At 35.3% G+C, this 20,421-nt stretch overlaps 1 protein-coding gene across 1 annotated transcript; it reads left to right on the forward strand.

The window, feature by feature from the left end:
- The first annotated feature begins 132 nt into the window (after window positions 1-132).
- LOC139131638 (scaffold protein ILK-like) lies at window positions 133-20,400 on the forward strand. Its single transcript, XM_070697787.1, has 11 exons — window positions 133-594; window positions 1,773-1,938; window positions 2,672-2,767; window positions 5,876-5,972; window positions 7,855-7,935; window positions 8,835-8,920; window positions 14,589-14,817; window positions 15,318-15,439; window positions 16,195-16,294; window positions 17,037-17,167; window positions 17,644-20,400. Exons 1-11 carry the CDS (start codon window positions 506-508, stop codon window positions 17,791-17,793), a joined length of 1,347 nt encoding a protein of 448 aa, XP_070553888.1. The 5' UTR covers window positions 133-505; the 3' UTR covers window positions 17,794-20,400.
- Window positions 20,401-20,421: the final 21 nt, after the last annotated feature.

Raw genomic sequence — 20,421 nt, forward strand, 5'->3', positions numbered from 1 at the left:
AAAAATAAAATCTGACTGTGTTTTATTGATACTAAATTATATAAAAAGATTTTCAAGAAGTTTAAAAACATTTTTGATCCACTGTTATGAAAGCTGACTTTCCAGACACACCTGACGAAAATACATACTATTAATCTCACACTGGTTAATCAGCGAGGAGTGCCATTTTTGGAATAACTCTCATATTTACGTCTCAACAAGCGTTCAGTTTTCGATTCCTATCACTTGTGTACGGTCATCTTGTATATTGATCAGAGCGTTTTTAGTTTGTTTTCGCGCAAACTCGTCAATTCCTCACATGTACTACAAATAGCAATGGATTTCCTTCTGCACTGAGTTTACGATCCAATCACATCAACTTTGGAAAGTTTTAATGTGGGTACATCGCGTTACAGCAGTACGTTCCAGTGTGTGACTGTTCGCGGACGGGACGCTGCGTCTGCCGACTTTAAGTACGTTGAACTTCTTCTGCAGGAAGCTGTATCTGTAAGGAGAAACACACAGAATGGATGATATATTTTCTCAAGTTCGAGAGGGGAACACCATGTACGTCCGCCAGTGGCTGGAAAACATGGAGAATGACCTCAATCAAGGGTAAGACACTAACCTTAGCTTTTGTTTTTAACGTTTATTAATAATTCTTTGATGTTTTCTCATTACAAACGAGGGTCTGTCAAAATATTCGGCCTTTGTCACGCAGATTTGTAACTATTCAACCATTTAATAATTACACCGTTATTTTCTGGATGGTTCAGTGATGCTGATCATTTCTCAAAGGAAGTAATCGAACCAAGATGACGGGGTGATTGAAACGTAAAGTGCGGGGGTGTGGCACTCCCAAGGAAAGTGTCACATCCCATTCCAGATATAAACAACTCGGAAAAAGGAATTCTTGCAAGTGTAATTTTATCACTGCTAACGTCTCGATTATTTGCGGGAAGGAAATTTTATGTAATAATCTGCAGCAGTTGTCATGAATTTTAACAGGCATTTCTAGAATCAACTTTCTGGTCTTTGCCGTCCGAGGTTAGATTTATTTGTTTTTCCTCGGCAAACTGTCAGAATAAATCACACGTTTAAGACCCAGGGTAGTGGTTAAATTATGTGTTTCAACAATGATCAAGATAATATCCAATATACATGGCATTTTCACTAAAATCTTGAAAAACTTCGCCTATTTAAAACTGGGCCCCCTTTGCCCTGTGTTATGTCATACATACAAAACAAACACTATTGAATGTTCAATTAGGGAATGCTGTTGTGTTATGCAATTACATTCCACAGCCGTAAATGAAATGTGATTGACATTTATTAGGCTGTTTTGCCCATGTGTTGCATTTGGTCTGCCTCAGTGAAAATTAGAAGCCATGTAAATTAGAATTAGAATTCATGTAAATTTTAAATTTAACTGTTTTCAAGTGCATTAGTAGTTAATCAATGTTGAGTTTCCTTCTCTCATATTACAACTGTGTTATAGAGTGTGAGATACTGTCAGTGCATCCACTGTCTACATTGTCACATTTATCGTCCTGAAATTTACAAGGTAATATTTTAGCAAGTCAACAGAGAATTATTTCTGGAAAAAAGTTAATTTATGTCTATAACTTAATGTCACTTACTTGCATGTACCAGTATGTGTATACAGTAACTATAAAATACAAGCAGTTGATTGATATGTTATTAGTCAAAGTTTTCCTGTAGTAATCTCGAACAACTCACTTAAGCTTCACATTTAGGTCTGTGTCTCATCTTTCATTTGTTTACATTCCCAGAGATGACCATGGCTTCAGTTTGCTACACTGGGCAGCCATGGAGGGCAGGACTCACATTGTTGATATGCTAATACAGAGGGGTGCCAAGATCAACATTACCAATATGGGCGATGACATTGCATTACATTTGGCAGCAAGTCATGGATACAGAGATATTCTTCTGAAGGTAAGATCTGGGCGAAGGAAGTGTGAGCTGATTAGTTTTTCACCATCAAAAGCTTTTTTTGTACACACTATGATGTTAATTAATTGTAGTTTTTCAGGTCACAACTTGACTCAATATGGATATGGGGCATTGATCAAATGATTTGACAAGCATATTCCATTAATAGCAGAATATGATATAGTAAACTTCTTTTGTTACATAAGAGTAATTGAAGAAGTCATACATCACTTTCTATTTGCACAGTCAATGGCCTTTATGTTGAGGGGCATTTAATATAGATATCTCAGAATGATGCTGGTTTAATATGAATCACTCAGCTGTAACCATCATGCACCATGACGTTTTTTTAAAATGGACTGTGTTGTCAATATCAAAATAAACTGGTGTCAATGTGTACTTCCTTGAATTCTGCTTTGGGATTGAAATAAATGGTGATTTCATTTACAATTCCAAGGTCAGTTATTTGCAACCAATATGTAATTAAGTTGCTTTGCTTGTTTGATTGTCATGGTCAATGTGAGCATAGACAGTAACTTACTTTTTATTATTTTAGCAAATTGGAATGGCTGATAAACTGTTTAAGAAATTGCAAAATGCACACATGCTCTACGTTTGTATTGGCAAATCGATAGCAGCAGAAATGATGACTGTACCTTCTTTTTAATAGTGTTGATTACGATGCAATTTTAGAGCTGTTAGGTCATTGACAATAATTGTACCTTCTCTCTTGCAGTTGTTGCAGCATAAAGCAAACATAAATGCTCAAAATGAGCACGGCAATACGCCCCTTCACTATGCTTGTTTCTGGTCGCACTTTCACGTAGCTGAGGTAAGTTCATTCCATCATCTTGGTTTACGGCAATTCATCCTTTCCAAATTTCCCAAGTCACTTCAGACCACTTACATTTCAAAGGCCCTGAATTTATGTTGCAATGTTTCATTGCACTAACCACAAAGGTCATTGACACTGTCGGCACCCTTAACCTTTGATCTGACTGACCTTAAAAGTCAAATTTATGAACTGCAGTATTCAATTCTGTCTAGTGTAGAGATGGATGCTTTTAAAATTGTTAACAAATGAAAAAAGTTTCTTTTCAATATAATACTTGTCTATAAGAACACTTTTCTAATATGTACACCTGTCTATAAAAGGAGAAACTTTGAAGGCAAAAGTTAGAAATTTGATAGAATTTAATCCATATTTAACTTCAGGATGCTTGCCATTCCATAGGGCGTCCTTTGATATTTTTAATAGACAGGTTTCATTCTTTATACATTCCCAGCCTTTCATGTATCAAATTTAATATTTCTTTCACAATGTATTGTTAAAGGAAGGCAGGAGATATGCATTATGGAGGTTTTACGTTCAACGATTATGTTACAACCATATCCTATGATTCAATAACACCTAACACTTTTATGGGGAGACCACTGCAGAGCTGAACAGCATGAATCGTGCTGTATTGGAAACTGAATGCATGACCTTCAATGCCACCATGGGTACATCTGACCTTTGACCTTTCCTACCACTCACTGGCATGTATCCTGTTCCGATTTCTTCTTGGCATTTTTTGCCGATGGACTGTACCACACTGTGTTCAATTGTATATGTGTACTGGGGTTTTCACATTGATCATTATGGTTGTGTATTGACAACAGCAATTCATTATATCTGATTCACAGCTGAGCGAGCATAGCCTCTTTCTATGAAAGTGATAAATTATCCCATGCATTCTTCAATACCCAGGTTGTCTATTTTAGAAGAAGCTACAAGCAGCATAGCTGACCTTCAGTTCAGAGCCTTACAGTCAAATTTGGAAAATTCGAAACTCTGGGGTTTTGACCAACAAATGTGCCGAGTATTACTCTTAACGGAAATAAATAGCTGCCTTCATTTTCTGGTGATCAAATTGCAAAGTAGCTTGTGATTCGATAAGAATTTAATGGCAGATCACTGAGTGTCGCTTACTCAGTATTGTGACCTGTTGTATACAAAGTCTGAAAGGTCATGTTAGTCAGCCAGACGAGGGGGATCCTCCTAAACGATGTCTGAACTCATCATAGTTTGACCTCCGTCAGTGATATTTCCTTCACATTTCAAATTATTGAGACATAAATGAACAGGATATCTATTCATAACAAACAGTATATCAGAGTATTGAATAACTATCGAACTCTTTGGCTAGAAAGCGGTCACAGTAAGTTTATTCACTTTAAGTTTGTGTCTGAAAATGTGTTTGCATCCATCATGCACACTATCAGTGTTCGCTCAGCATCTCCTACCGTAGCATGAAGTTGTTATAGTTAAATTTGTCAAAGTTTGTGGTGTATGTCCCCCCACAGTCCACACTGAGTCAGAACTCTGAAATCTGACAGGACACAGAATAGTCAAACCAATGTTTTGTGAAGCAAATTGTCTTATGATGAAAGGAATGGAACCGTGGTATTTAAAACACATTGCAGAATATAGAGAAGGGCCCTGAGTATTTTCACCTTGTGGGAAATACCAGAAATGAGGTCATCAGAGTGATTTGATCTCCAATGCCTGCTCTATGAATATGCCTCCGAGCTTTTTGTCCAGATGTGATGATGTATTGCCTTACTGACTGGACCTATGTATCACAAAAGCCCCCACACACTGGATTTGGCCCAGATAACATTTCATTGAAAGTTTTCAATCAAAGGCGAGACCATGAGACGAGAAGGAAAGAAGAAAAAAAAATGTTTGTCTTTACAGTTGTGACATGTCGACAAAGTTCACTGCAGGAGTTGCTAAATGACAGTTGAAAAACATAATTCACAGGGGAAGCCATCCATACCCACAGCTGTTGAGTTTGGCCTCTGTGAACAGGTCTGCGATACGCATTAGAAGCTTTTGAAATGATACACAGATACCAGCATAGTTACATGTATGTCAGACTGACGTTCATTCCAATCTCTGTCCTTCAAATGGTTTTGTCTGGATATATACTCTGTCTCATCAATTTGATGGAGTGTTAGACTAGCCTACTGAGCAGGTTTTACTAACTTGTAGACAGCATGCTATGCTCCCAATTGGAGCCAAAATGTTTTGAGGAATGGTATCAAAGTTGTACTTAAAATCAGTGGCCAAGAAATACTGTCTAACAAACGGGAGACAACAAATACTATGAATAGATAATCTTACTTTGCTACGAAGAAATATTTTTATTTGTCTGCTACATTTGGTGCTTTTTAAATTCATAAATTTGCACTTCATGTATAATGTCTACAAATTTGAACTCCCAGGTCTTTAAAGTGAGGACAAAGTTTACCAGCTTATGACAACCCCATTGGAGGCTAGCAAGGCTGGTGGGTGGTAGTGATGGGACATTTACAATGTTCAGGTTTTTCTTTATATTGAAAAATGACACCCTCAATGATAGGATGTGTTTAAGGATGTGTTTCAAATTACCATGCAGGATGAAGATTTTACATGTAAAATCCAGCCAAGTTTTGCCTTCAATTTATCATTGGGAGCATCTCATGATTCAGTAGAGGGAGTGAACTAAAGCATAGTGAAATCTAAATTGTGTAGACCTGTGAAATTTAAGATTCACCATGGCTTTTATACTTTGTACAAGTCTTCAACTGATGTTTACCCTTGAGGTCAAAGGTCAAATTTACTTTCAATCTGTTGAGGTATTAGCTCCAAGAATGGTTGATTTTTGCTTAGTTTGAGATAGTATGGAGATATTAATAATACTGAGAAATAATTAAATGTATATTATTTACTAGCAATCAAATAGTTATTCTTGATGAATTTTCTTTTCTAGAAACCAGGGGCTACTTGGCTATTTCCCAGGTACCTTGTTTCAATTTTGGTGTAGCTATAGAATTCATAATGATTGTAATGATGATACATGTTTACAACATGAGGGTTTACCTTTTCTATTTTGCAACATCTATCCTATCACAGGAGCTGGTCAACAATGGTGCTTTGATTTCCATTGAAAACAGGTATGGAGAAACGCCATTGGACAACGGAAAACCAGATTTAGCCAGAATTCTGAAAGGTAAGATGGTGTCAGCTTAGCTTGTCCCCCAGTAGCCGAAAATGTACAACTTGCAATGCGCAACATGTACAAATGAGTCTGTCACTTGATCATTTTCATCGTAGGTGTAATTTGAAACAATTGACTTGATTGACATAAATGCTTCCATCGGAAAACTATTAAACAAACTCATTCTGCGTAATAACCCTCAATTTGTACAAATGGGACAACATGCATATCATTTAGTGGATTCGTGAACATCTATACAAGGACTGGATACCGTAAAACTAGGCTGACAAATCTTGTTATATCTCATCACACTTCACATTGATTTCTTGACATCAAGTAGTCATTTGTCATCAGGATAAATTCAATGAAGAGGGGAAAAAAAACATGACTTTGTCTGGGCACTGTAACCGTCCTTTGAAATTTTAACAAGCGACATGGCCTCAAGTGCTTGGCTTTGCTATCACAGCTGGTTTATACAGAGTTCTACAATGGATCTCACACACAATTTTTCTCTTACATTTGAGTTTAAAACAGCTACTTCATTTTAGCACGGAATTTGTAAACACTATTGCTGCTTGACCATTTGCTGTAAAATATCTTGTATAATGCATACTTTGTCATGATTGCAACCTCTAAAAGTGCATTAAGTTTCATACGTACCGGAAATTTATTCATTGTTTAAATCGTATAATTTTAGTGGTCGGTGCACAGTGTAGCTTTTGTTTTTAGAAACTGATCTAATTCTTTTGCTGTTCAAGTAGAGAATTTCTCTGACATGCAGAAATTCTAAAATCATGTTTAGCCAGGGTTTGACCCACAATGAAGTGTGTAATTAAACACACCTTGCCATAACCAAAGGTGTCTATGGCATATTATCCGTAAACTGTCCATGTTTATACAGTATTAACATGCCTTTATTTCAGCACATACTATCAGGAGTGTATGTGAATGTACTCTTTGACCTTTCACAACCAAATTTTAGTCCAATCGTATTGTTTTTCATGGCAAAGTTTGACCTCTGCACAGACAAATGGGATTGGAGTGTAATATACATATATATGTTACATTGCAATCTCAGTTTTACTTTTCATGTGCATATTGCAAGTTCAATGCCACTAAAATTTTGACATATATTTAAAAAGGTGCTCTAAATAAAATAGTACTGGGTTGACATTAACAGAAGATACAATAAAATGGCATCATACACAAAATTACAGCTCTCTGTTATACTTTAACCCCTTGTTCATAAGTAACCTCCGTTGATAATGGCTAGTATAAGATGACAAAATTGCATTAAAAACTTTTGAAATTTCAGACAGCATTCTGTTAACATATATAGGAGTCCAAACATACCATCTTGTACATTCAATGAAATTAGATATTCATGGCTTGATGTCATTATCGATAATTCATGTTGTTTTGACGTTAGGTTGATGAACTGTATAGTAGGTGGTGAGGACAATCTTGATATGCATATTTTAATTTTTGAATTATATTTATCATCGCTTACAATTATTGTTTTATCATTAATGTTCTTTGTTTTGGCAGAATTTGTAATCAGTGAAATAAAAGTAAAGGGTACCAGCGTGTAATTTAAAAGTGTACATCTTTCTTTCAAGGAAGTCTGTAAATTTTTGACCGATGAAACTTCCAGAGAAAGAATGTTGATTGCCAGTGTATGATATATTGCATGGTGAAAGTGAGTCATCTCATTTGTAATTGGATTAAACAAGCAATACAGAATGTAATTTATGTTCTGAAAGTAATGGAATTCATACATCAAATGTCAAATTTATGAAAGTCAATGAAAATAGAACGTGAGGCACAGTTGTAGGGTGTTTTGTGGCGTATGCATTACTCATCCACTCATTGTGATATGTTGTGTAATCTTCAGAAAGGGCAACGGCACTGGGTCAGGACTTGACTAGGATACCCTACAGAGAAAATAACTGGAGAGGAACCAAGACAAGAAGTAGTAAGTGTAAAATTCTCTGAACATTGTGTAATTAGCATACTTTGTAAATGATTATGTTTTCTAAAATTGAGTGTGATTGATTGATTGATTGTACTTTCTTGATCCAATGTGTCTGTGTGTTCACCACTTCAAATGTTATGAACCACAGCATGTAGTACTGACTTTTAAAGGTGAAATCTTGAAATAACAAGTGTAACAGTGTGTGTCAAATAGCACTGTTCAATAAATCCAGAAAGGTTATCTGTTTGTCAAAGATATGGTTACCAGTCTAAAACAAAAAAACAAAAAAAAACCATCATAGTGTATCAGTTAAGTATTCCAACATTTAGCACTTCCCTAGATCTTGTTGTCTCATAAAGACATCAAAAGATGCTATTTTCATGCTGACAAATGCCACAGCTCCATGCAGCCATTCAAATATCGGTGAGATTTATCTAGATTATGTATTAAAGGAGTCAAATGGCTTATGCATGTCCAACTTAATGCAAAACTGCACTCTATGGTTTTCCACAGATACTATATTTATCAACATTGTGGGCAAATCTTTTCTAAACATATCCTTTTACATTTTATTTTAATGGGGTCCTATCTTAGATCTTGCATGTAGTTATACTGGTAGTTGCATTACAGTTGTTTGGATGATGTTTCATGTACTGCATCCCTTGATCACTTCCTTACTTTCAGCTCACCTGGGCATATAATTAGGGCATCTCAGAATAACCCTGGACAGGGTGGAACACCGAGAGTGTTTTGCACTGTCACCAAATATAACTCAGCTCACACTAGTGTGAATCAAAGAGTTGAAGACAAGGAAATTAAGAGATAGGATTGAATATCTGTAACAGGATTTTGACTTTTTCATGTATTGCCAGTAAGAATTATTTTGACCTGGTTTGCAGGAGATGGAACGCTTTCAAGGCATTCTGGGATTGATTACAAGGAAATCAAGTTTGGAAATAAAATCAGTGCAGGTCACAATGAAGAGGTGAGTTGTCATCACTCGGTGGGCGCTTTGGTCATTACCATATATGGCCTTGTCGATGTTGTTGCACATTTGTTCATCCTCCATATTTGTTTTGTATGGTTTATCATTACATGGAGTTTTTCACTTTTGGCAATTTGGCAAAATTGGAGTATCAATTGTTGCAGAAGGTTTTTAGCTACTATAGACTATAGTCTATAGAAGCTATTGGGATGGGTATCCGTCCGGCGTCCGTCATCAGTCTGTATGTATGTATGTATGTATGTATGTATCTATGTATGTATGTCCGTTCGTGAGGCGTCCGTCCACTCAAATATCTTGAGAACTGCAGTACTTACTGATTTGATATTTGTTGTGTAGATGAAAAATATGATTTTGAGAAACTATTTTTTTTAATTTTTTGATATTGTTGAAAATAGGCAAATTAATGCCAAAAAAGGTTGTTTTTGGTAAAAAATCTTCTTCTTCATAACCGCTGGTCAGACAGCTTTGTTATTTGGTATACAGGTCCCTAGGGGTAACCCAACTTAGATTTGTTCAAATTGTGATGAAATATGCAAATGTGTATTTTAAGGAATTTTTTGTCATTTTTGGTCAAAGTTTGACTTACATTGTATGTAATTCTTGTACTGTATAAACCCTATCAATTCACCCAGAAAAAAATAATAATATGATTTTAAATAATTGAATTAATTAGGAAATCATCAAAGCCAAAATAATTTTAGTGTAGAATTATCAGAAAGTTCAACTTTTTTGACAGTTCATAGTGAAATGCTTACCATCTTGGAGGATTAAAACATGTAAAGGCAACTTTCCTGAATCCAACTTTGACATATTCTGAACCGTCATTTATTGTGCCCTGTATGTTATCTAAAAGAAATTGCTCAAAATAGTCAATAGAGATAGAGATAGAGATAGAGAAAGTTCTAATTTCCATTTATGGTTGACTTGGTAAGGATAAAATAAAATTACTTTTTGAGGAAAAAAAATCGAGTGGTCAATTAAAAGAGTGGTCAAAGTGATAGGGTTTTTATGGTAAAGCTTGGCTGTAAGATTCCTCATGTTATTTAGCAATTGTGCGATCTGTGTAAACAGTGCAATGAAAGTTACATGATTCCTTATAATGCTTTTGATGACCTTGAACTTCTTAAGTTTCAAACATTTGTCTCTTCAGTGTGCTTTCTCTGAGTATGTACAGTCTCAACTTATTCAACAGAACTCACTTACAATGTTGATCAAAGATATCCACCTTCTTCATCAATACATGTGTCACAAAAGTTATTCTCTACATATTACACAGCAGAGCTCTGTCAACTGTTGAGTTGCTTGTTTTTCAAAACCGCTGGTCAGACAGCTTTAATATTTGGTTTACAAGTCCCTAGGATGACCTCAGTGAGATAATTTCATAGAATCATACAGTCAGGAAATACTTAATTTTGTATCCATGTCTATTGTAGCTTCAGGGACTTTGGCCCTATGTTTGAAATTTGTGTCTTATGTCGATCTATAGTCTACCTTAATCACTCCAATAATTAAACAGAAAAAATAATTTTAATTTTTTAGCTACTATAGACTATAGTCTATAGAAGCTATTGGGATGGGTATCCGTCCGGCGTCAGTCAGTATGTATGTATGTATGTATGTATGTATGTATGTATGTATGTATGTATGTCCGTTTGTGAGGCGTCCGTCCACTCAAATATCTTGAGAACCGCAGTACTTACTGATTTGATATTTGTTGTGTAGATGAAAAATATGATTTTGAGAAACCATTTTTTTTAATTTTTGATATTGTTGAAAATAGGCAAATTAATGCCAAAAAAGGTGTTTTTGGTAAAAAATCTTCTTCTTCATAACCGCTGGTCAGACAGCTTTGTTATTTGGTATACAGGTCCCTAGGGATAACCCAACTTAGATTTGTTCAAATTGTGATGAAATATGCAAATGTGTATTTTTAAGGAATTTTTTTGTCATTTTTGGTCAAAGTTTGACTTACATTGTATGTAATTCTTGTACTGTATAAACCCTATCAATTCACCCAGAAAAAAATAATGAATATGATTTTAAATAATTGAATTAATTAGGAAATCATCAAAGCCAAAATAATTATAGTGTGGAATTATCAGAAAGTTTTTGACAGTTCACAGTGAATTGAGGATTAAAACATGTAAAGGCAACTTTCGTGAATCCCAACTTTGATATATTCTGAACCACCATTTATGTTATCCTAAAGAAATTGCTCATAATAGTTTGTCATGATAGGGTGGTCAAATAAATAGAGATAGAGAAAGTTCTAATTTCCATTTATGGTTGACTTGGTAAGGATAAAATAAGATTACTTTTTGAGGGAAAAAATAGAGTGGTCAATTGAAAGAGTGGTCAAAGTGATAGGGTTTTTATGGTAAAGCTGGGCTGCAAGATTCCTCATGTGCTATTTATAGCAGTTATGCAATCTGTGTAAACAGTGCGATGAAAGTGTACATGATTCCTTATAATGCTTTTGATGACCTTGAACTTCTTAAGTTTCAAACATTTGTCTCTTCAGTGTGCTTTCTCTGAGTATGTACAGTCTCAACTTATTCAACAGAACTTACAATGTTAATTGAAAGTTAAAATGTGCTTGTTAATAGGATGAAAATACTGATATTAGAAGATAATCAGCTCAAGTTTCTTTATAACCTGACAGATATGCTGTTTTTTATGACGTAAATCTTGATTTAAGCAAGTCTTTGTTTACTGTAATTAGAATGTAATTAACTCTCGTTTATTACGCTCCCGTTTATTACGCAAATGGGAGGTATTCGTATAAGGTGGAAAATGGCGTCTGTGTGTATGTAAGTATGTATGTATGTCTGTGAGTCCGTCCACATCAAAAACTCCTAAACCGTAGCACCTACTGTCTTAGTATTTGGTGTACAGGTGCACCTAGGGTGGAGATGTGAATTTGTTCAAATGAACATGTCCGTGCCAAAAATATGCAAATGAGGGGGAAAAAGGAAAAATCCTGCAAATGGCTAAAACTCAGTAGCATTGGTCAGATTTGGTTGAAACTTGGTATGCAGATTTGTTTAGGTATTCTAAATTATGTGTGCAAAAATTAGGATGAAATTTGCATGTTTGTATTTTTAGGGTATTTTTTCCGTTTTGGTCAAAAAATCTTGTTCTCTGAAATCGCTCGTCTGATTGCTATGAAACTTAATATTCATGTTCCTCAGAATGACCTCAGTCATGCTTGTACAAACTGTATTGATATTGTCATATTTGTAATTTTGGGGCAATTTCCCAATTTTTGATAAAAAATTTTTTAATTCAAAAACTACTGATTTGATAGCTTTGATATTTGGTACACAGGTATCTAAGATCAATCTCAATATAATGTATTGAAGGTATGCTGAAACTGGATATTTTTTTATTTTTGGGGCAATTTTTGCCTTTTTTGGTCAAAAAATTTTCTCCTAAAACTTCTGATCTGGTAGCTTTGATATCTAGTGTACAGGTGCTAGGGTTTATGTTAATTAGATATATTTAAAATTAGGATGAAATCTGCAATTTTGTATTTTGGGGGCAATTTTTCTCATTTTTGGTCAAAAAATTTGTTTCTCAAAATTTACCAGTCTGATTGCTTTGATATTTAGTAAACCTGTCCTTAGGGTTTTTGTTAATAAGATATATTGAAATTAAGTTGAAATCTGGAATTTTGAATTTTTGGGGCAACTTTGCGAAACTTTCAGTTTACTGGGATATCTTTCATTTTGTATTTTTAAGATTTTTTGGGGTAATTTTATACCTGCTGGAACTAAGAGTATATAATGTGGTGATTTAGTAAGCATTTGATATGGTAAACTGTATTTGGTGTTGAAATGCGGTAAAAAAATCCTGGCAGATTTTGAAAAAATTCCAAACAAAGAAGGTTTGACAAAAAGAAAAGGTGGGAGAGTGGGGAAAAAAGAATGTACAATGGATCGGATAAAAAGATAATGTACCTCATCTTCCAGACACCATCCCTTATCAAATGGTCCACCCCGATGTATTTTTGTGCACAATTAACCATGCAGTGTATTTTAGTTTAAGATGTTAAGTTAGGTAAGGATTTGAAAGGAATAGTCAAGTTCACCACAGTTAAATTTCTTAACTTTATCTCTTGTGTCATCATCCTTGTGTAATTGGTTAAGTTTGTAAGTTGTTCCAGATGTGGATGCACCAGCTGTTCTGGAAGAAAACAATGTTTACTTTTCCCTGTAGGGTTTCTGAATTGATGATTGTATGTTGAAATTTCTCCATGTATCTGGTGTATGGGCAAAGTGTAAACATTGGTTGCATGTTATGTATTTCAGTCTATGTCAAATATTGTAAATGAAAAATCAAGAACAGTTTACTGTGTGCTTGTAAAAGATAACATATTTGTCAATACATAAACTGCCTTGCAGATTGATTGTCTTAAAGATTATCACAGAAGTAGAAAAGGAAAAGAAACTAATCAAATTGCTGTAACATATTCACTCTCAGTGCCTGTATAGGCCTATACTTAACTATTTTATCATTACATTCAGCTGTTTGTTATATATCACTCTGTGCCAGTCTGTGTATGTCAGTCTGTCTGTATATGTATGTCCATGTTTCATACAATTGTTGACTTGTTTTGATAACTATATGGGAGCGAACAGTGATGTTGTCACTATTTTTTGCTATTATAGACTAACATAGTCTGATGAAATATGCAAATCTGTATTTTTTACGGAATTTTTTCCATTTTTGGTCAGGCCATCCTGAAATGAGCTATCAAAGATATCCACCTTCTTCATCATGTGTCACAAAGGTTATTCTCTACATAACACAGCAGAGCTCTGTCAACTGTTGAGCCGCTTGTTTTTTCAAAACTGCTGGTCAGACAGCTTTAATATTTGGTTTACATGTCCCTAGGATGACTTTAGTGAGATAATTTCATACAGTCAGGAAATACTTAATTTTGTATCCATGTCTATAGTAGCTTCAGGAACAATGGCCCTATGTTTTGGATTTGCAAACACCCATTTGGAAGGCTGTTAGGAACAGTAATGCCATGATATACCTGAAAATTCTCACCAGTCATTCAAGATTTTGTTTTCAAGTCTTTTAGCAGTATGTCTTCAAAATATGCAGGTTTTGCATAATCCCCTTACACCTGAAACTCAGTGAAGGCCAACTATTGTAGACATTAACCCTTTGAGCGCCAATGTTAATTTTTCTCACCTTTATGAAATATACCACAGTCAATTTTTCTCAGATTTTTGTCAAAATTTGATTAAAAACTGTAGCCAATAACATATGATGTCCATTTGGTCTAAAATTATCAAAAAATTTCAGAAAAATTCATAAAAATTGGTAAAATGTGGCAGTAAAATTTTGGTGGGAAAAATTACAGCACTCAAAGGGTTAAATTGAAGTAATATTTGGTCAATGAACAACATGGTATACCAGATATGAATTTCAAAGTATATTTGTACATTGAATTTTGAGTTCTTTGTCTACTCTAGCTTTCTTTGCAAATTGAAAGTAAGTCTTGACGTTATTTATATTTTAGAAGCAACATTTAAATTCTTTGGTAACTGTAAGCCACAAGCTCATGAGATGCAGTAAAATCCAAGTTTTGTCCCATTTTGATGCGATGTTTTTCTTATTTGCAAAATGTCAGCTATGGAAGGGAATGTGGCAAGGCACTGAAGTTGTCGCCAAGGTTTTGAAACCAGATATGACACCCAGGATACCCAGAGAATTCCAGGAGGAGTTTCCCAGGCTCCGGATATTTTCCCATCCCAATGTCCTTCCAGTATTGGGATGCGTAAACCAGCCACCAAACCTTGTTGTGCTCAACGAATACATGCCATTTGGATCACTTTTCAATGTGCTCCACAAAGGAGCAGGTAGGTACTCTGTGATTCTCAACTTCAGGAGCACATGGTTTAATGTAGTTCTTACTTTCAGATTAAACAAATAAAGAAATTACTAAATCAGTCATTTGTGATGGGAAGACAAGTTCAGATGGATTTATACAGTAGTTATGGCGGTAATTTCATAAAGGCAAAAGTTCTATCTGCAATGCTACGACCTCAACCCATTACACAATAAAAATTTACTGTTGTTTTCACAGTGAGAAATATTTTGCACATTAGAGACCAAAAATTTACTCCTTAGCTTGTGCACCTGTTGTAGCTTTTCCTGATGAAATATTTATGTCTATGCCACACAGTATAGCGGTGCCAGAGTGATGTACAGTAGGTCCGCTATTATGTTGTATTGCAGTTAATAGTACAGGGAGCTTGATCACCTCATTCAGTTGAAGTTGTGAGTAGTGTATCAACGGTACAAACCTAATGGTCAAAAAAACCCTTGAATTACAGTGTATGTTTTCCTTTGAAATCAGGTATTGTTGTTGACCAGGCCCAAGCCATCAACTTTGCCATCGACATCGCCCGTGGAATGCAGTTCTTACACAACTTAGAACCAATGATTCCAAGGCTTTATCTCAGCAGTAAACTTGTCATGGTGAGTCGGTAACATCAGATCTCATTGGTTTGTGTTTGTGTGCCTGTCAGTTGATCAAGCTGTGTCAGCAGGGAGATAAAAACTAAAAGCACCATTTTGCCTTGTTCAATGTGACTACATTGGAAAATAGCCATTTTGAAAGAATTAATTGACAGAATTTGAAATCAAATGCAGGTAGCCATGATAGAGAATTTAAATGTGTTTGAGTGTCACGATACTCAGGATGATACTCTTCAGAAAAAATATATGCATTTTTTTGCTCATTTTGATTTGAACAAATTGTTCAGAAAACATGTAAATTGTAACCTTTCATCACTTTTGAGGAGAAAGTAAATAAGCTAGGTTGGAGGTGAATTAAAAATAGATTATGAAAAAAATTTCAAATTACAAGCAGTGTTTGAATGAATTGCGCAGTTTATAGTTGAGTAAATATGGTAAACGTAATGTCCCCTGGTCTTTGGTGGTAACACACTGACAGCGTCTGTCACAATCTTTAGGTTATTGAATGTGTATCTTTTAAAATTTGAAAAGATTAGTTTTTGAAAGTGAGAAGGTATGTCCATGTACCGCTCATTGCTGATTGACCAATAACCTCAGTTATTCTTTTGATTAATATTGAACTTGCCATCAGTTTTCTAGATGGCCATGCAGAGAGTGGCCCTTTTGTCTTCTACTTTTTGCAGAACGCAAATGAAGAAAGCACAGCCTGGATTTTAAAATATCGATAATGATGTTACATCTGTTGTTCTTCTCAGATTGATGAAGATTTGTCGGCCAAGATCAACATGGCGGATTATAAATTCTCATTTCAAAACCGTGGTAAACTCTTCAATACAGCCTGGTCTGCACCTGAAGGTAAGAACCAGACACACTGCTTTTGAAATGACTCTGTCTTTCAGCACAGTGAATCAAAAACAATTCAGTCCTATTCTTCAGTTAGATACAGTAGCAGTGAGACAGACAGAAATATTCTCTAGTTGTCCCTATGGTTCTTGTCCTACTGATATTAAAAACACTTTACTACTGCATCAAATTGATATGCATGGGAGTCGTGCATATCTTATTTTAATTTTGACAGTGGCAACTGAACTTCAAAGTGCATTTGAAGAGAATGACTGTGACGGTGTCACCACTTTATGTAGATTGATTCTTTGGAAGAGATATTGAACTGATAAATTCTTCGTGAATACTGTACTGGTCTACTGATTGTGTGGAGTCATTTCAAAGTTGCTGGAGTACATGAAGTTTCCACTGTCTCGTATTTGCAAAAATTGAAAAAGAGAATTATTCCCATAGAGTTATCACAGCATGTAGCGGCCATTTTGGATTTAATACGTGGAAATTATCAATTCCAAAATTTTCATGCTGACCTCAGATTGTTATTCTTAATTATGAAACTGAAAGAGAGGGATTTAAAGTTTCCATTTGTGGAAAGGTTGAGCAAAAATTGAAGACATATCAAGGTTCATATTACCTTAACCTGTTCAACCTCAATCCCTGTAAACAGGTCCACAATCACCATTGATAACAATAGTTTTGGGCCAAACCATGGTGGTTTAAGGGTAAATTAACCAGAACACAATTTTTCCATTGACAGCCATGCAGAGATGGCCTGATGAAATGAATGTGAGGGCAGCAGACATGTGGAGCTTTGCCATCCTGCTTTGGGAACTGTCAACCAGAGATGTGCCATTTGCTGGAATGTCAAACATGGAAATTGGCATGAAGGTAAACATTACCAGTCTGTCGGCACATCAGCAGAATCTGTCTGAAAATTGCCTGTTCAAATATATGAGGCCAGGTCTCACAACAGCCTCTCTGATGTGAATAAGCTATGGTCTTGTCATTATGAAGTTGGTATTTGTTTTCTGAAGTTGCAAAAGTATCGGTCCCAAGAAATGGTCACAGTGACTGTTCAGATGATAACAAATGTTCAGTAACTTATTATTGAAGAATTTGTAGAGCAAAGAAACATTTGAATACAGTCAAATTGCAAGAATGTACATCAGCGTGGAATACTTGTCCAGATCATGCAGGGTTTATTCGATATGAAAGATTTGGGTTTTCAATGGCACAATGCTGCGCCATGATGTGTAATTCTTATCAGATGGAGACATGCTACCTCATCTTTTAAACAGCTTTCTGGCAGTTCCACCCATTACCTGTACGCTTAATATCACTCATCTATATTTTTACCGTTTCAGGTTGTGTGCGAAGGTCTCAGAATTGTGATTCCGCCAGGCATTTCACCTCATTTAGCCAAGCTCATCAGAATCTGCATGAATGAAGACCCAGCTAAGAGGCCTAAATTTGACATGATACTCCCCATCTTGGAGAAAATGAAAAATGCATAGGGTCTTGATATAGAAGAAATTAAAGGTATACTGTCACCTGTTCCGATTTTGCCATAGTTACCATGGAAAGAGAAAATCTAACCAATCACAGATTTTAAGTGGGTGGCTGCATTTTGAATACCAAGGAACGCCCCTTTTACCATATATGGGCATATTTAGATTACAGGTGACTGTATATCTTTAATTCTTCTTTTGTGACTTGCCATTGGTCCAGATGGTGATTGACAGATGGCAACTAGGCTATAATGATTTATTCTAATTTGCGTAAATTTATAACAGTGCTTTGCTTTATGACTCACAAATTTACCAAGAGGGCACCAAAACATTTTTTCAATGTTTCAAATTTAAATAATACAGGGATAAAATTCAATTAGTTAAGAATTTCACTCTATGCAGAATTGTAAAATGTGGGAGAGAGGACGAGTATGATTAAAATGTAACATATATTCATGCGAACAATTATTGTGTAGTTGAAATCAACATTCTGTATTATTGAAATTTTAATAATTATGATAATGTATGTAGAGTTATTCCAGTTTGTACACTCAATTTGGATCAAATTTTGGTCCTTCTCAGAACAAATATTTGATTCACCATTGCTTGCAGCTATTTTTTTAGGTAAATTTAATTATATTTTTGTGGCTATTAACATTATACATGTACATGTGTTATTTTAATGAACAATTTTTTTTTCAGATGTAATTTTGAAAAGCAGCAAATGCCGGGACTGTAGATGTTACTTTGCAGTGTAGATCGTGTTTGACCTGTAAACTGTCAACACACCTTGTAGTTTTATGGTAAATATAGGGCATTTGTCATTTCGTTTCATCCCACATTTTTTGAGGTCAAAGGTCAAATATACAAATTTGTGATATTTCTGAGAGGAAACTATTTTAAATCCACTGATAGGTTACTGACTGTTACAAGTTAATGACAAAGCATGAATTTTAAATCCAGCTTTTCAAACTCAATCCATTTAATAATGAAAGGTGCATTGACGACCCGATTGCATCTTATTTGTCCAAGACAATTCTCTGAACAGTCAATAAGACTTTTTTTGCATGGGTTAAGCATTTCATGGGGCTCAGGGCTTTGCACTGCCAGCTATCAAGAATATCTAAGTAAATCTCTGTACCTTCAAAAGATCTAATTTTGCCCGATGTAACTGATCAAAGAGGCGTATTCTTCACCAAAGTTAACATAAAGCAAACTTGTTTTAGCAGATTCAAAAAAATAGACTTTCAAAGTATCAGTTATACAAGTGCACTTTGAGAACAAAAAGTGTACCACGTCAAAGATGTGCCCTTTTAAACACACCTTGCTGAGACTTTTTATGCAGTTATTTGTTCAGTGAATACTACGTTGTAATTTTGTATACGTTTTTTGTTTGCACCTAGTGTTTTACATAATATGTAAAGTTAGCGGTATTTTAGAACGCAATCATGGCAGATGTAGAGATGTCTGAGAATTTTTCATCGTTAGCAAGAAGTAATTTATGTCCAATATGGGTTGTGCATTAACTTTGAACTTTCAAGAACAATGATACAATTTTAGATCGGGCTTCCGAAAATCCACATTTAAGAGGAGGAAGCTCTCTCAGTAACATTGTGTGGTTCAGTGGCAAACTACAACATCATTTATGCTGGGACAGATTTGCGTTCACACAGCCTACCTGAAATCCTAGGAATAATTTTGTGATTTATTCAGCCAATCAACAGACAGGACCATAGAGCTTGACTAAACATGAAAAGTTCACTTTTATGTACCCGAGGCATCCTCACTGGGTCACATCATTGTCCTGGAGGCAAGATATGAATGAAATGACAAGGGAATTTCCTACTGAAACAATTCCCACTGTATTAGAATTTTCTGTTCATTTCACTCACCGTAATATTCCCAACCCTCTAACGAAATCATTGAGTCAGTTTATCAATTTCTAGAAATGTCTTTGTATCAGACCGATGCCATTAATGTAACATGAAATTTTCTTGCATCAAAGAAAACTTTATTGAGTTGACGGTACTTCAATTGAGTCAGTGGCACATCAAGTAAGTGGTATGTCAATTTAGCTGACAGGGCAAATTGACACCCCACTAGCTTGTATACACTGATATTTCTCATTCAGTACACAATAACAATATACAACAGACCAGCTTCAGTGGTACTAAGACTGATCACCATTGCCGCATCAGAAGTGCAGTCTGTAAAACACCATATTTATGTACACTTGCTTCACGAAGACAAGATGTGGTCTTTTCATCACTACTTTGACAACATACCATTCAATCAAAAACCGGTATGCCATTGTAAAGTCCTGTTAAGAGTCCATCACTTTGTTACCAGTAGCACATAAATTTATTTCGGAAATAATCTTAGAAAACTTAAAGTCGATCTGTTTCAGTCACCTGTTCTCAGTTGGTCAGCAATGGTTATAGAAAGCACCATCCCAGGTGTGGAAAAATTGCTGGGGGAATCGCAGAACTGATTCACTGCATGAAATGGTTTTGTCAGTACTTAAAATACCCCCTCACTCAACTCATGTATTTTCAACTTAGAGCATTTGAATATCAACTCAGCCTAATAAAAGTTATTTTTTATACGCAAAAATACTTGAGGTACAGTCTCATT

This window comes from Ptychodera flava, chromosome 4, assembly GCF_041260155.1.
Source record: "Ptychodera flava strain L36383 chromosome 4, AS_Pfla_20210202, whole genome shotgun sequence".
NCBI lineage: Eukaryota > Metazoa > Hemichordata > Enteropneusta > Ptychoderidae > Ptychodera > Ptychodera flava.